Source organism: Merops nubicus, unplaced genomic scaffold (assembly GCF_000691845.1).
Source record: "Merops nubicus isolate BGI_N331 unplaced genomic scaffold, ASM69184v1 scaffold16048, whole genome shotgun sequence".
Taxonomy (NCBI): domain Eukaryota; kingdom Metazoa; phylum Chordata; class Aves; order Coraciiformes; family Meropidae; genus Merops; species Merops nubicus.
The window spans coordinates 11,144-28,267 of record NW_008626486.1 but is presented as its reverse complement, the minus strand read 5'-3'; the positions used below and the strand labels follow the sequence as shown (position 1 = coordinate 28,267).

General features: G+C 42.9%; 1 protein-coding gene across 2 annotated transcripts in view; it reads right to left on the bottom strand.

Annotated features, from left to right (window-relative positions):
• The window catches only part of GABRR1 (gamma-aminobutyric acid (GABA) A receptor, rho 1), a 31,292-nt gene extending 27,769 nt beyond the window's left edge, over positions 1–3,523 (bottom strand). For both annotated transcript variants that reach the window (XM_008946026.1, XM_008946027.1), the window contains exon 1: positions 3,402–3,523. In XM_008946026.1, coding sequence (XP_008944274.1) covers positions 3,402–3,523 — 122 coding nt within the window. The remainder of the gene's footprint in view (positions 1–3,401) is intronic.
• Between the last annotated feature and the right edge of the window lie 13,601 nt (positions 3,524–17,124).

Genomic DNA, 17,124 nt, shown 5'->3' with positions numbered 1-17,124 from the left:
TTGCGAGGGAAAACCGTTCCCGTCTGATCACCTTTCTTCAAAGCGGTTTTGTCTCGTACTAGGGTGGCTGCCTTAGGGTACCTGCAGTGCCAAAGGTTGTGGCAGAGAAGGTGTCTGACCTTGTGACCCTCCATTCAGCCCATCCACTGTATCAGCAAGAGCGCAAAGGCTGTGGGCTCAGCTGGATTTGAGAAGGTGGAAGGACAAGCCCTGGGGATGAAAACTGCAGAGCAAATGGTGAGTTTTAATTTGAAATCGGAGTCCAGAGCAAGTGAGTCTCCTTGAAAGAAACTAACACTTGCAGAACAGCACTATCCAAATAAAGAAGCTAAAAGCCTATGCATTTCCTTCGTCATCCACACCACAAGACACGGGAGCGAAGCTGGGCACGTCTGTCGGGGCAGCAGGACGCTGGCAGCACACCCAAGGTGGCAGGTCTCTACAGCAGGTGCCTGCGTCGCCAGCCAGCACTGGTGGCTGGCGCTGAGCCCTGGCAGTAGGGCAAGCAGATGGTCTTGTGCCTCTAAAAGGACTTCTGGAGGCTAGGGAGACCATGGGTGCAAATAAAGCCACCCTGAGCATCCTGTGTTGGTGTGGGGACAGCCTTTTCCACTTCAGATAGTTCCACCATCAAACTCCGTTGAGGTCTGTGGCTCTTCAGAAGGTAAAGGCTGCAGTGAAGGGATGTATTTCCATTCTGGTCCTTACCACAAGCCTTATGGAGCAAGGGATAACAGTGATCAGAGAGGACTAATAAAGTCAATTGCTATAGATTGTTCTTCTGCATAACGGATGTTCAGGGCTGAGCACTGAAGGGAGGCAAAAGCAGACTCAAGAATAAAACATTTAGGAGCAATCTTCACTGCAAGCTCTCTGTGGCATTATATAGCTTCCTCACTTGCTCTGTTTTGCTTCCAGGACCTAATTCTATGATGGAAAAAGGCATTGACTTTGACTGAAAGGCAAAGGAACTGTGCCTACTTCAAAACTATTTTATATGATCAGCATCTTAGCATATGGAGACCTGAGAGCAAAGAGGACTGGCTGTACCCCTAAGATGAAGCACCCTGCTGTACACAGATGCCTAGCCATGCTGGACAAATATGATCTCCCATTGTAGGGTTGCAAGGGAGACCGTAACCACATTCCCAGGAGGTCAGTTGAAGTAACTCTGTATACAGGTCCTACTTGAAGACTGCAAAAATACTGTACCCAGTTCTGATGTCAATCCCAAAAAAGCAGTGAAAGCACAGAGGAAAACAAGCAAATGACAAAGTCAAGATTGTATCTATGGGAAGATGAAAAGGGGGTTTGATCCACCTGCAAATACCTGGACAGAGAAGAGACAAGCTAGCACAGAACAGGAGAAAATGGGTGGAAGCCGAAGTTAAAAAACACTTGTGATCCCATTCCAAGTTTATTTGACACTGAAAATGTTTATCATAAATCAAGGGTTTGGTGTACAGTTCATACAGAAGGGTTTGTTGTTTGTGCTTAGCAGGAAATCAGATAGATGACCGTAATTGTCCTCTTCTACCTGACAATGCTGTTAAAACAATTTGTCTCTCATGGCCTATCCCATCACAGAGGAACGTAAACACTGCACTGTGTACCATGCTGCTGATGGACAACCCTACAGCCACATCCTGGCTTTGCTTCTCTCTCCCCATCAGCCCTCCCCAGAATCAGTACTTCTCTACTGAGGCAGAAAGAGGCCAGAAATGACCCCCCAGGCCATCATGGCCATGCTAGTGGACCCAGCTTCTCAGAGCCATGACACCTTGGGGTTTTCTGATGAGCTTGTCCTGGCACAATTGCACCATATATACAAAGCATAGGTGGAGAGGCAGTACCTACATGAACGGAACAGGTATGTCTCTTCCATTTTCACATATTTTAATGTTCTGCTGCTGTGATTTATTATACTATCTCTTAATTGCACTGACACCATTAAGCTTTTTGTGCAGCAAGAGTTTTCATTAGAGATGCTAAACAAGAACATGGCTGTGTGTACACATTCCTCTCTGCTGGACAATTTTCAGCTCAAATGGTGGTACCTGGCTTCATCACCCCTTTATTTCACTACAGCCAGCATATCACCTCTGCTGCCATTATCAATGAAAATAGAGTTTTTGTGGCTTTCTTGCATCCACACTGTCTCAGGTAATGCATCCCCTGAGGGCTGACTGTGAACAGAGCCACTGCATCCATTTTGCCAGTTACACCTCCACAAAGGTGGCATCACTGGTAGAGCAGTTTCCTATGTATAAAATGGCTCATGGACCCCCAAGTGCCAACCAGGACATTGCAGTCACTCTGTGATGTAGCCCTGACTTGCTACAAGGGGCTACAGGAAAACAAGAAGGCACTGTACTTTTGCTCCCTTTTATCTTTCAGTTGTTTTTTTTTTTCCTGAAGAATAACAGGAGTGTTTTGAATACGTCAGGACTGTGATATTCCTGCATTTCCATCACCATGAACTTTACAGTACTGATGGTGATACAGAGCCATTACAGAACAGAGACAGTGACTATAGCAAAGCAGAAACAACAAAGGTTCTGTCTGTCACAAGCAGAAGTACACAATATATGGACAGGAAAATAATGTGTCAGCTATAGTCTCAAAAAAAATAAAAACACCTAAAGGATTTTTGGCCCAGGTGCACCTTGTTATGTGCTTGAGTATAGACATCCCTATACAAAGTTCTAAATATTCCCCAAATAGAATATAAGCAATCAGAACTCAATTGTAGCAAAAAACCTTCTTCAACTCAAAACCTCCTAAAATGTCTGTCTACAAGTGGGAGAAAAATGTCACACAGACTTTTTGTAAGAGAGAGAAAAAGAAGAATAGACAATGTTTAAAATATTTTTTAATATCTTAATTCAATACATTGCACGTTCTTTCCATTTCCTCTGATAACTGAACATACCCTTGAAGTTTGCAGAGAGACTTAAATTTTTTCCTTTCAAAAGCCCTATAAAACAAATGGTATGGAAATAATAAAAGAAATTCTGAATGTTTTTATTTGAGATCTCAAGTCAATCTGATTGTCAATGAATGCAACGAATCCCATGTACTTAAATTTCCTCTCCACTGTCACGTAAATACACTAACATATTTTAACCGCAATAAATATAAGCATATGCTTCCTTTTTTGCACACTTCTGAACTTTGAAATACCTCACACACACATTTCTTTTGGAGAAGTAACGTTTTTCACTGTAGAAAAATGCATTAGAACTTATTCATTGGCAAAAACAGCAACAGAAAATATTTTTGAGTGAGAGATCACAATCTGCAAATGCAAATTCTAATTATCTGTTAGTCATTATATCTTCACCTGAAACATTAAATTTGTCCAAACAGTAGCTATTTGAATGTAAGAGAATCAGACTCACCTGCCTTTTTTGTATACCTCATGTATTTCTTTTCCTTGTCGGTGGACTCTGCATTCAGTGCATAAAACCCATCCCCACAACAGGAGGAAGATGCTAAAATGCATTTTATGGACAGTCAACATGTTACCTGAAGGTTCTGTATCCAGAAATAGTCCATACAAGCAGGAAAAAAACAAAATGTAGATCCTGTTCTTCTTTTTAAGACATTATCGGTCTGATCGTTATTGGAAGGATGTTTACTCATACAAAAAATCATCCTGCAGTATTTAATCTGGACAGTGGGGAAAGCAATTTCCACTAAACCTATAAATCCTTCTACGTCAGATGGCAGGGATTTTCTGGCAGTGTTGAATTCACGTATTCTCAGAGAACAACCATTTTTTGTCCAAACAGGCTATTTTATTAATTGGTTTAAATTGAACCCTTTTCAAGTACCTGTGGGATATAGCAGCTCTATGTTTCTGTCTCGTTAACCAAAGTAGTGCAATTGGTCAGACAGGTGTCATTAGTTTTTCTTTAGTCACAAACTTATCTGTGTACCAACAACATTTGTTACAGGTATTGCAATAGATTGAAAAGTATTAATAAACGTGTATCAATCTCCAGCAAAACCTTATTTCCATTTAACTCTACAAACAGTATTTTTACCCTGTGTGGTTTTCTACAATACTTTAATATGCAGTGGTGCTGTGGCTGGAGCAGTCACTGCTTTCAAGACCTGTGTCATGTACCTCACTGCTCTGCTGAGCAGAGAGTATGGTAAGTATCCTGGTGTGCAGAGGAAGGTGGGGAGGACAGCACAGGGGAGATAGCTCTCCTCTCTGCACACGGCTGTTTGGAGGGATCCTGCCAAAACAGAGGAGCAAATGCTAGAGCTTGAAGGAGAGCTCAGGGGGCTGGTGTGCTGAGTCTTATGTGGCTGACAAAATCCTCATTGGTACTAAAGAAAATAAAACAGCATGGGCAAAAATATGTGATCAAGCCAGCCATGTTGCTCATCTCTTTGGAGCTCCCTCCCTCCCTGCATAACTCACAGCTCCATGTTTATTTTCCTTCTCCTCTGTGCGTCCCCCCAAGGCCTTACAGATCTGCTCCCACTTGTGCCTTATCATGGAGACACTGCTCCATGCTCTGCAGACAGCAGCCTTGTCCCATCCCTTTGCTGATGAGGCTCATCATCCTCTGCCTGTTACCCATGGGTTTCCATTTTAGAGCAGTTAGTCAGGTCACCCATCTCTTTTCATGAAAGCCCTCTCCATAAGCCCTGGGGAGCAGATCTCTACCTGGTCTAAGCTGCCATGGCTTTATTGGCTTCAGTGACTGTTTATGCTGCCTTGGGATCCACAGGCACAACACATTAAAAGCCACTGAAATTTCATTCCACCAAGCAAGATTCAATTTAATGACTTGCTGGGCTAAAACGTTTCCTACACAAAGTCACACAGGCTTTGAGAGATGGGCTGTCAGTCACCAGCATCTTATTGCAACGGTTACTCACTGCTGCTGTTCAAAGAAGTTGCACCCATCTTGTCTTTGAAAATTACCTGCATTCAGGTTACAATGATTCTCATATCCTTCTCAAGGAGAACAAAAAGTACCTTAATAACTGCTCTTTTCACCCATGTAATATTGGACATGCTCTTCTTAGTCTTTGCAATAATCCATATGAAGTTTTATGACGTCTTTCATCAAAGGAGCTTTTTCTTCTCTTTGAAATACATTTTTGTTACTTCATTACAGATTTTTAAAAAATGTTACTCCCTTGCTTATGCACCAGAGGAGCTGTGGGGATTGACAAGCAGTGGATAACTACGAATTTGCTTAGCTGCCCTGGAACAGCTGGAGGTCCCTTGGTAAACATGAGAGGAGGGAGACATTCATCATTTCACTAAGAGAGGGAATTTACTAAAAGAAGATACAGAGAAGGCAAAAAAAAAAAAATTGTTCAATTTCCCTCTTTTGGATTATTGCTCATAGAAAAGTTCAAATTATGAGCAGTTCATAGAAAAATCCTGGAACAAATCATCAGATAGCTTCTAAGCTCCTGGAAGAAAATGACTGGATGAGGGATAGACATGTGCTCACGCAGGAGGAACATGTTGAACAAATGTCACTTCTTTCCATGACAGACCAACAGGCTTCATAGCTTGTGGAGAAGCAGTAGATATAAAATTTGAACACCATCTCACACAACATTCTCATAAGCAAGATAGGGAAGCATCCTCTTGATGAAATATTTGTAGAACTGACACAAAACATTGCTAGCTTTAGCTTGGTTCATCTTGCTGTACCTCAAGATCGGTTATCTGTGATTCACCACCAGCATCCAAGAAATCAGCAAGTTTTGCAAATGATCTGCAAGGAGGCTATGAAGTATCTGGGTGCAAAATCTAAAGTGAAGGCTTGAAGGGGTAGAAATGTCACAGCATATGTCTTCAGTTACATGAAAGTCACTTCAAAGAGAAACATACTCTGTTCCAAATGGCCAAAATTGCATGTTCCAAATTCAAGCAACAAGGAAAAAAGATAAAAGATAGTTATGTGCCTTACACATGAAAAAATGAAACAGAAAAATTGAACGAAATCTATTTTTTAATATTGTCCTCAAATTTTGCTTTAACTTGAGCTTGAGTAGATGGAGAGTTAATTCTGCATGCTTTCTCTATAAGAACAACTAGAAATTAAATACATGGCGCTATTTTCTTTCAGCAGATAGAAAACTTCTGGATACCAAACAATAGACAAATGAATAATTTGCAGTGAATGGTATTTTCAACAAGTTAACCTGTTTTTGCAGTTTGTAGACTAGCTGTGAGCTGACAGCAGCCTCCTCAGTGGGACCTTGGGCTTTTATTTAGTTTCTGAAGCCATATAAGTGCAGTTTTCCCAGGCTGCTTAGGACTTTAATCCTGTATTTCCTGGATTTTCATTAACAAAGGCTGATAAGAAATGTCACAAAACTGAACATTTCCTTCCATTTGACCCAATCATATTATTAAAATTTGTTCAATAAGTTTTGAACCAAATACACACATTTTCCACTTGATCACAGAAAAGTCAACCCTTCGCCCAATTCTAGTTATAACCCATCTATCTCCAAAATGAGAACATAGAAGAAAAAAAAGGTTTTTTTGTGCCTTTGACTCAGCTGTGTACTGAGATGCTGAACTCATCAGGAGCAGAAATCATCCAGCTCTGGAGAACACTCACAGAAGCCACCAGCCCCCACGGGAAACCAGGAGTCCTCTCAGTGCCCAAGAGGGCAAGGCACAATGCAGCATGTCTGCCTGTTTTGCCAATGACCAGGCCCAACGAAAATGATAGCACCAACAGGGAGATGAACCAATACACAGACTGTATTGTAGACAGAAATGTTACTATAGGAATGACCGCCGGGGGTACAAACAGGTCAACAAGCTCATACATGATCGACGCCACCCCCAACGATCCCACAAACGACATGACCCGGCCCACGACAGGTGGTACAAACAGTGAACCAAGGTTGCCCATAGTTGGCATGGGAAACAGCCAGACCAGCCAGTTAAACACATGAGAAAAGTTGCCCACATGACAACTCTCACCCGATCAACCCGTGTTCTCAAAGGGCCTAATCAGACCAGGGCCCAGCTCCAGGGAGAGTCAGGAGGTCTGCCCTGAACCAGGAAGCTCTGTGGGGTGCACTCCACAGACAGACACTCCTGACTCCCTGCAAGTGGTCCCAGCTTTTATCCCCAAGCAGACACCTGACCTTTGTCAACTCACTGCGGGACCCCTGGGGCTCATTTCCCTTCTGGCTCTCCCTGCAGGGCCGGCCGCACCCTGGGGGGAAGCTATAAGGCAAACTCACCACCTCTTTATGAAGGGCTGTGGGAATCACCCATATGTCAACCTTAACTTGGGGGCTCGGGGTTCAAACCCCAGCATTTCACTGCCACAACAGTAACTCCAGTCCAACCATGAAGCAGGTCTTCTCTTGTTTAATTAATTACCCAAAGATTCAAAGAGTATAGTAATACACATTGTACATGGTGTAAACACTCCTGAAGCTATAATCAGATTACAGCAGTCACACATAAAAGAAATCATAGCATTTACATTTTCTAACCTCTTCTTAACGGGTGTTTGCCTGTATCTGAGCTTTTAATACAAACATGGCTGAATGCATCACCGCGTCTCTGTTGTGGTTTGCTTTTGCAGGAGCTGGAGGAGCACAAGGGTACCTGTGTAACTGATGGGATGCTGCTTGACTTATGGAAAGTTATTTCCCCTGTGCAGCTCTGCTTCAGAAATGGCATTCTGTGTCTCCAGGGCACAGTGGTCCGAGTATAGTATTTTACTTCTTTAGTGCCTTCAGTCATGGATGTTATCCAATACTTTAAAAATCAGGCTTAATAGAAGTTGGTGAAGTTTCTGAATCTGTTACTTGTATCCTTCTTTGGGACATTCACAGGAGACCTATGCTCAATGTGTAAGGTAAAATATGTCATCTGGATCCTTCATGTGTGTTGGATATAGAATCATCTCTGAGGAGGATATTTGTACAGATGATGAACAGCATTTGAACCACATGGGGACAAGTGGCATATCCGCTGGGTTTCACTACGGTGGTGCCAGCAGGGCTGGTGGCTATTCATAGCGCTCACAGCTCTGCTCTTGGTGTGACTTAAAAATCAAACCGTCCAGGTAGTTGAGAGGATGAGAAAAGTGTGAATACATGTATTTGCACAGAGATTATTGAAACTAAAGGAGCCCACATAAAACGGGAAAGTAGATAATATTTCCTCTGCAGGCACAAGAGGCAAAGACACCTTTTCAAGTCTGTAATTCCATGTGCTGCTTTTGTGAAGAGCAGAGACCAGGAGCTGCTGGCAAGAGTGGGACAGAGGAGGCATCCAAACAGGAAGATTTTACTTTTCAGTGTCAAAGACCAATATATGAGCTGGCATAACTGTGCACCAGAACAGGAATAATGTCACTTTATACTGGCCAAAGACTTCACGACAAATGGCTTTTGTGCTTTGTTCTCATATTTGGTTTTATGCCTCTTCCCCTCTCTGGTTTCTCTTGCACCCCTTGCTTATTATCTCACAACAGAACAGATACACATGCTCTTCATGGCAAACCATGGAACTTTTCCAGGTAGCAAAGAGGACACTGATGGACCTCAAGAAATCACAGACACTAATGAATAATTAGATTTCCATGCAACACGAATGGCAGGGAGGAGAGAAGTGCCAGTGAACCCATGACCCCAAGCCTTCTTATCACAGAATAAAAATCAGATAGAGACAAGGCACTGTACATGTGCCTCTAAGCTGCTATAAATCCCTAAATGGATTGTGCAGTGTATGAAAGGCGAGGGAAGTAGGCCAAGCCTGCACTGGGCAGAAACCTGAAAGGCTACAGCAGACAATGTGCTTGAGTGAACAGCAGTGCTTCAGGACTAATGCTTTCAGCTCCTGTTTCTCACTGCTGAAATGGGGAACAAAGCCACAGCACCCCAGCAAGGCACATCCTCAATACCCCTCTGCTTTCATTAGAGCTCTTTCCTCAGGGAAGTCTTTGTTCACCCGATGCTTCTTTTCTCCCCTGAGCCCCTGTCGTTGTGCCCGTGGAGACTTATTTGAGCTCACCAGTGTCTTTATGTGGCCTTGTGCTCTGTCTGAGAGATTATGTGCCTTGCGTGCTCAGCTGTGTCCTTTTGTTTCGGCCACTCCTGCAATTTCCTGGACCAGCCTTAGCTGGATTAGGCGGCTTTGTGTGTACTGGCCTGTGGGGCACCTGACCTCTTTGCATAAAGGTTCTTCTACTAAAACTGGAAAAAGATGCTTTAAAAAGTAAAAGACACTTCTCGGAGGATAATTTACTGTCAGTAGTTTAAGAAGGATGCATTAAAATATTGAAATATGCATACAGCAGTGATTTACCAGGAGAGATTATTCCCCTAAAGGATGTGAGTTGAGCTCTGTTGGAAGATCCAGAATGAAAAGGCCTGAAACCACTCAGACTGGGTTGAAATAATGCTCTGCTCATCTTGGGTAGGGACAAATTTCACTCTGACCACTAGAATATGGTCCCCAGCCCTCCTACCCAGCCCATGCCATTCCCCTTTTTTGAAGTAAGTTCCTTACACATACAACCCTAGCTAAAAAGGGTTTCCCAGTTTCCTCTCCTGTTCTTGCAACCCATCTGCATCACTCCCCTGGGGAATTTCATCAGTAATTCACTAAGGGCCTCCACCCGTCAACCAAGAAATAATTCAAAATGCATTTCAAAAGACAGCAACAGTACAGAAGAAAAAGGAAGTGTGATGAGTTAGAAGTTCTTAACATAAACACTGAGACTTCAGCAGGACCATCTCGAGGCAAAAGCTAGCAGAGGTATGAGTAACAGCTACAGAGCTGTCCATAGCAATTTAGAGAAGGCACAAGTGCTTAATAAGAGAGTTGTTCTGCCAATATTCAGAGGGGATTAAAAGGAACAACTGGAGTAATTACAGCCCTCATCCTGACACTGATGCCAGGCAAAATACTGGAATAGCTGATATGACACTCAATAAATAAAGAGTTAGAGGGTAATTTGATTAATGTCAATTAGCATGGCTTTAAAGAAAAAATAGATCTTTCTAAGCTAATCCTTTTTTGGTTAATTTAAAATATGTTTGCTGGAGGAAATGAAGCTATGCAACGGGCTTCTGTAAGGCACATAATGTTGCACCACCTGGCATTTTGATTAAGAAACTGCAACAATACAGGATCAAGATAAAATAAGGGAAATATTTTAAAATTAGATAGAAACCCCATATTGAATGTGACTGTAAATGGCAAATCTTCATCCGGCAATGCAATTGTCTCCTTAAAGAGACTCGTTCCTTATCCTGTTCTGGTTTTGTCAATAAACATGAATAAAACACAGACTGCTTCCTGAGTAAGCCCGCAGTGGCATGAAGTAGATTGGGAAAACTGAAGGTTCACTGACAAGGAGTAAATGGAATATCACAAGGAAAGGCACAGAAACTTCTAGGGTCATTTGACTACTGATATTTCAAAACAATCCATCTAACACTCAAGAATGTGGGTTGTAATTTCAGGATATGGAGGAGAAACTCTGGATATCAATGGAAAACTAGCTGACTAATACCTTCCCATTCAAACAAAAAAGTGGCGAAAATTTGCTAGCTTGTATGTTTATAAAAGGGAATATTGTAAGAGTATGAAGGATATATTACCTCTTTATGTGATGATGCAGACTGTCTGCATCTCAAAAGTGAGAGTTCTCCTCTATTGAAGTGGTGGGGTTAAACCCCCAGCCCTGAATGAGGGCTGGCATATGAATGATGCCCACAACTAGGATCCTCCTGGTTGGTTTCCACCCAGGGTCTGGCCAGCCTTGGGTGGGAACTGATGAGGAGATCACCACCAGATGCCCCCGCCTTCCACATTAACTTGGAGGTGGGGCAAGAAGCCACATCTATAAGAACTGACTCTGCAGTGGGTTTGAGAGGTCTGCCTACACAGTGCACGTGGTGTGGGGGATTCTGGTTATTGAAAGGGCTCCCTGAGTCTTCATAGCAAGTGAAGCTCCCAGGATGGCAGGATGAAATGATGAGTCTCAGGGGAACTGCTACATAATTGGACTCTTTCTCTGGCTGATTCAAATCTCCTACGGCATGGTTCTGGAGTCAACTTGCTCCCTTCTTCACAGAATATGCTGTGAGTGCATTGACTTATTCCTCCCTCCAGTTGCCTGGTGCTTTGGATCTCTGGTGTATGATTTAAGAGTGGAGGGAGGACTTTGGTTGCTGGTTTGCCCATTGATGATATTATACTTTGATGCTGGGCAAGTGGTCAGCAGAAAATCTATCCAGATAGCCAGAGATTTATTAAAATAGCTTTATTAAAACTGTTACAAGATCTAGTGGCTGGAAGATCACAGAAGACAAATCTGAATTATTACTTTTTTGATAGTAACAATTAAGTTTGTTTCTCTACAAGTGTATTTTTTAAATTAAGAATGATTTTCTGAAGGATATGGGCTAGTTCCCAGACAGAGATAAATCTGGGGAAGTGCAATAGCCTGTGCCATAAGGAAGAGATGATTACATGGTCAAATAGTCAATGACCCAGGCTCAGAATCATCAATTACTGGCACCAGCTAATGTGGTGAATTCTAACAGGGCTTTTGAAAGGCATATATTTTTGGATTTGACAACCTTAGCTGAATTTAGCAGTGATAATTAACCTCACAGGGCAGAATGTTATAACAGTAAGGTTTGACATAATTATTGATCAAAAAGTGGTTGTTAAATATTAGAGAAATATTATCTAATTAAATATTAATTATTATATAAACATCTTAAATATTAGACAAATAGAAAATTATTTTTTTAATAAGGACAAACAAATATTACAGTAGTCTTCCTTGGCAGATGTGCTCTGAGGAACACAGTGATTTTCAGTAAGCTGCTTCTTGGAATCCTCCACTTCAATGGATGGCTATCTGGTGGACCCACCACCCAGCCACGAATGATCTGTCCAGCCACCACTCACAAGACTTGCACATTTCAAACACAGGTTCAGCATCACTTTTAATTTTTTTTCAAAGACTAGGAATCAGTATATCTTATCTTGGATTTGTTCAGGGATGAACACATGAACAGGACAACTGAGAGAAGAACTGTTAAGCTGCATAATCTCCTGGCAGCCTCTGGACTGTGTCCAAAGTGCTCTGCACCTCCATGGGTGTAAGGAGCCAGGGAGCCCAGCTGTCCAAATTCTTTACCTGCAGCACAGACAGCTACATCTGAGCCTTCCATCAGGGGTTGCTGGGGAAGTGTTTCTAGGAAACAGTGCATTTTGTCAGGAGGTAGCTGTCTAAGTTGGTCAGGTGGGTTACCTTCCAGCAGAGGCTATCTTGCTGTTGAGGACAGCAGCATGGTGCAGCCGGCTGGTGTACAGACAACTGTGCAATGGGATCCTCTTCATGGGTTTGTCAGAGTATTTTTCTTAGTGTGCAGAGTTAATGGTGTGATTAGTGTCGGCAAGTCCCACCTTTTTATTCTTGTTCTGTTGTGATAGAGTCTTGTACGTTGAATGCCCATGGGCAACCTGTCCCAGTGGCTTGTGACACGTTTCCCTTCACTGGAACCCGTGCAACCTTCTATTTTTGGCACAAAGAAATCCAGAAGATTTTCTTTTCTTCTGTGAACATGCTACAAAATCTCCAGCTCTGTCAATTCTGAGATACTTCATGGGTTTTGCAATAATGTTGGAACATGACTGCAGATCAGGGCAGCCCTAACAACAATATTCCTTTATTTCAGCACAGAAATTCATGTTAGTCTGACATTTGGATGTACTGAAGCTCTGTGAATTTACATGGTCATTTAGAAAATTACTGTCTGGCTCCTCTGCTACTGATTTTCATCACTGTAACACTGATGCCTCAAAGCAACAGTAAAAACCAAACTGAGGAGGTATTATGAACTGCACAGAAGCACACCAAGAAGAAATGGCAAACGGGAGCCACAAATTTCTTACATGCAAATCTGATTTCAGTGGCCAGCTCCTAAAAGTGGCTAGACCACACGGATAAACTTGTCTGACAGCTTCACCACCACACCTGGTACTGTTTACTGTCTCTGGATCTCAAACTGTCTGCAGTGCTCCTCGGTGTTCAGATCTGCAACAAAATGGAGATGCCACAGCAGAGATTTCCCCACTATGTTTCCCTTTAGCCTGTTGTTAATAAGTGTAGCCCCACTGGGGTGCAATTGTCCTGTCCTCTAGACTTACTTAGGTGAGCTGAAATTATTTTAGACCATTTTCTCAAGCAAATAATTCCCTGTCAAAAATTCTTATGCTGGATACAGCTTGGATTTGCACTTTTTTTTTTTTTTTTAAATTATTGTAACTGAAGCAATTGCCTGCTTTGTAGTCTTTCAGGATCTCAATTTAGTAAAACATTCAGTTGCCCAGTTCATCTTACTAGTGTTATTGATGTCTTTATATGAACAGTGGGCTTGATCCACAGTGAAGCACATTGTGTGTCTACATCACTTAGCTTATGTCCCTATGTCTCCTTGTCTGCAAATACAATATGGTGTAATGTGGGAAGATCCAAGACTATAATTATTAGAACATTAGTCTGATTGGAATATTTAACTGAAATAAAATACTAATAAGTCTTTTTCTTTTCAGCAAAACGGTGCAAGTGTATAGGAATCAACAGATGATTATGTATCATAGGTATCACTGCCATTGACAAACGAGCAAGCTTAGTATGTCTGTAGAGCTTCTTGACTGTTAGAGCATCCTGCTTGCCCCTCAAGAGAACAAGAGGGTTCCTCAGGTGTCAGCACAGACTGTTTTTGGAAGTGGCTCATGCCACAGAAAGAAACAAAACCACAAAAATACTCCCACACAAAGAAACCAACCGGTTGTTTTGTCAGCCTGGCCCAAGGGAAAACTTCATTTCAGATTGCAGAACTGATGATCAGCCTAATCCTGGGCACACAGGAAACACACATCACACAGACACTGGAAAACTCTCCCAGGACAAGTCTGAACGGGAGACCTCAGTGCTCAGTGTTCTACCTCTGTCTCTCGCCGGTCTCTGGTGCACTGTATTTCCTCTTCAATCACTTACAACTGATGAGCCCATCAGTAGGAGCAGTGCATCTGACGGTCCAAACTATATACATCTTCCACAGGTACATAGATTTCATCAGCAACAGCAGATCTTCACCTGATGTCAAACACTTTTAGCAGAAGAAGATGCCTCGTGAAACTCGCCAGGGCTCTCAAAATGGTGCAAATGGCAAGAGGTGTTTGAGGAAGCACTGTGTGGCCAAGCCCTAGGGCTGAATGGCAGAGTCTGTTTCCACTCATGGTGGTGTCTGTTGAAGTAAAGGTGATGTGTACAGTGCTACTTGTCCCTTATGGGAGCTCCACTTCTGGTGTTGGGCAGCTTGCTCACAGTCAGGAGGTGCCCCTTTGCCCAGCTTAGCCTCCTCTGCTTCCAGTGTTACCTCCATGGAGGCTGCTGAGATTTCTGAAGGATTCAGCAGAGCTAAGAAGTCATGACTTTTAGTACTGTCACTTCCCAAACTGTATGGCAAGAAGCAGCTATTAACTGTCAACTCTTAGTGGCATCACAGATTTGTGTTTAAAATCAAGTTTTTATTACTTTTGGTCCTTATATCATTTACAATTTTTTATTAGCACTGTTTTGGTGTTCCTTTTGCATCACAAATTATTGATCTCTTGAGATTTTATTGAAGTATTTGACACTTATTTCACATCCAAATCATAAGGCAGTGAGGCTTGGATGTTGAGATCATCAGCCTTGGTATCTGGTTTCTCGCTGCTCCAAGAAATTTTCTGGGAGCCAGACTGTTTTAACAAAATCACTATCTAGACGATGTATTTATCCCATGCCATGATTTTAATTTCTCCCTTTGGTTTGCAAGAATATCTGAATCTTTGTACAAGTATAAGCTGAACCTTAAAAGAAAGTCTTGATGTTTGCATTTCTTTTCTGATGAGCAAATGGTAAGGAACAGGCTTGTTTTCCTTTACTAGCTTTACTAGCTACTAAAAAAAAATTTATATTATTTTCTGCTCTTATATCTGGGAGATCCAACGTAGACCAGGCTTCTCAGGGCCCTGTACATTTGAATTTTACATACATCCAAAGGCGAAGTTTCCACAGCCTCTCTGAACAGCTTTTCCCTTGTACCCTGCTGTAGCTTATGGCCCTTACCTCTCATGTTTTGCCAAGAATCACTGAGAACAGATCCATCCATGCTGGAAAGCACAAAAAATTCCTCAAAGTGATGTCACTGTTACTGTGCAAAGCAGCACTTCCCACCCTGACCTGGGATCAGTGATTAATCAGGGACAGCCAGCTCAGCAAGGTCAGAGAGGCCTTGACCTGCTACATGCAGAGGCTGTGTAGGAAAAACAGTGTGCCAGATCTTGCAAAGGAAGGGCTAAAACATTAGGGTTGCAATGTGGTAGGTGGGCTGCACTGATAGAAAAAGACAGTTCCTTTGGGGTTTTTAGCTTACTCATGGGGTTTCACCATCATTTCTTCTTTTTGCTTCCGAACAAGGTCAATGCCAGTTATATGAATCTGTGCATGTCCCACTAAAGTGATCACGTGCAGAAGTGATTGAAAAAACCCACTGAAGTGTATGAGAGAGCACAGGGTGCAGTGCCGGGGGGACTGGGGCACAAAACGTCTGTCAGAAAGATCTCAGTAGCTCACTGAAGGGGAACAGATAGAAGAGGCAGCATCTTACATTGCTCTATTTCCAGATAAAATGAAGAAAACTGGATTATACCTCCTCACAAGCAGATTAGCCGAGTGGTAGTGTTTAAAATGTATTCAATACATCCATAAAAGAGGAAAGACTCGACAAAAGCACAAACGTAACTAATACAGGTTTTGCTATGGCTGTTTTGGGTTCTCACATAATTGCTTTCTTCACATTTGTCCCCTTCCTGCACATGTCTGCTCTTTACCTGCTCACAGCCAGCACCTTACCTTCCTGATCCAACCTCTTGCTCTCATCTCCTTGCACATGCAAGCCAAGCTGTGCAGAAGTGAGTAGTGAGCTACATCAGTAGTAGAACAACGAAGTCCTGAGCACTCACCTGTCTCCCAGGACACATGTCCACATTGTGGCTGTCCTGCTTCTGCCAACAGTGCCATTTGCTTGTGTCCCATCAGGGACTGGCCTTGGGGACCTTTGGGGGTGAGACAGATGGGACATGGGCCTTACAACCAGCACCGAAGTCTGTGGCTGCTCCTGTAGTTGCAGCCAGGGAAACAGGATCATCTGCAATTTTTGTTTTTGTTGGTTTGCAGGGACATAGAGGATGAGGAAAAGAAAGGGGGGAAATTATGTTTTTGTTCACACTATTTTTCTTGTGCTTTTCCACCTGGAATAGCAGCTCAGGACTTTTTCTTTGCCAGGGTCTCAAGCTCTGCAACAGGCAGGAGCAGTGCAGGCAGGCTCCCACCTGCTGGAGACAAGCAGCTCCACAGCCAATTTCCCCTGCTGCCTAGCAAGAGGGTTCCCGGCAGATGGGGGCCTGGCAGTGATGTCCACATCACACAGCCCCAGCCTCATCACCAAGGAGCAGGGGAGGAGGCGAAGAGGGTTTTGGGAGCAGCTGGAGTGGAGCAGGCCTCGGATTGGTCATACACTGGTCACCCTCAGCAAGTCGTGGCAGGAGAGGAAAAGGGAGAGGGGCATAAAAGCAATACCAAAAAAATCCTCTTCCTAAGGGGAGGAATAATTTTTTAATGAAAAAAAAAATTATGACCAAGAGCCTCTTCTTTAGTATACAAGTGCCTTTTGAAGGTCTCACTTGTGCAATTTGGTGTATCAGGGGAGTTTACTCCAGCATGAAAAAGAGACTGTGAGCAAATGTGGACTTGTATCTGGAAAGAAACCTTCCTGGTACCCTCTGGGGAAAGGAGAGGGTTGGGGAGGTTCCTCACTGCCCATAAAAATGCCTAGGGTGAGGGAAGTGTGAAAAAAAACAGGTTGCTACTGTCCACAGCCACCCTAACATGTGTATAACTAGAGATTTCAGGGGAACCAGCTGAGCAGCTCCCACAGGTGGCAAAACTCACCTAACGATGTGAAAAATCCAAATAAAATACATCTCTCCTTTCTTGCCCCTCCCACTGCAAAAGACATCACTCTGAT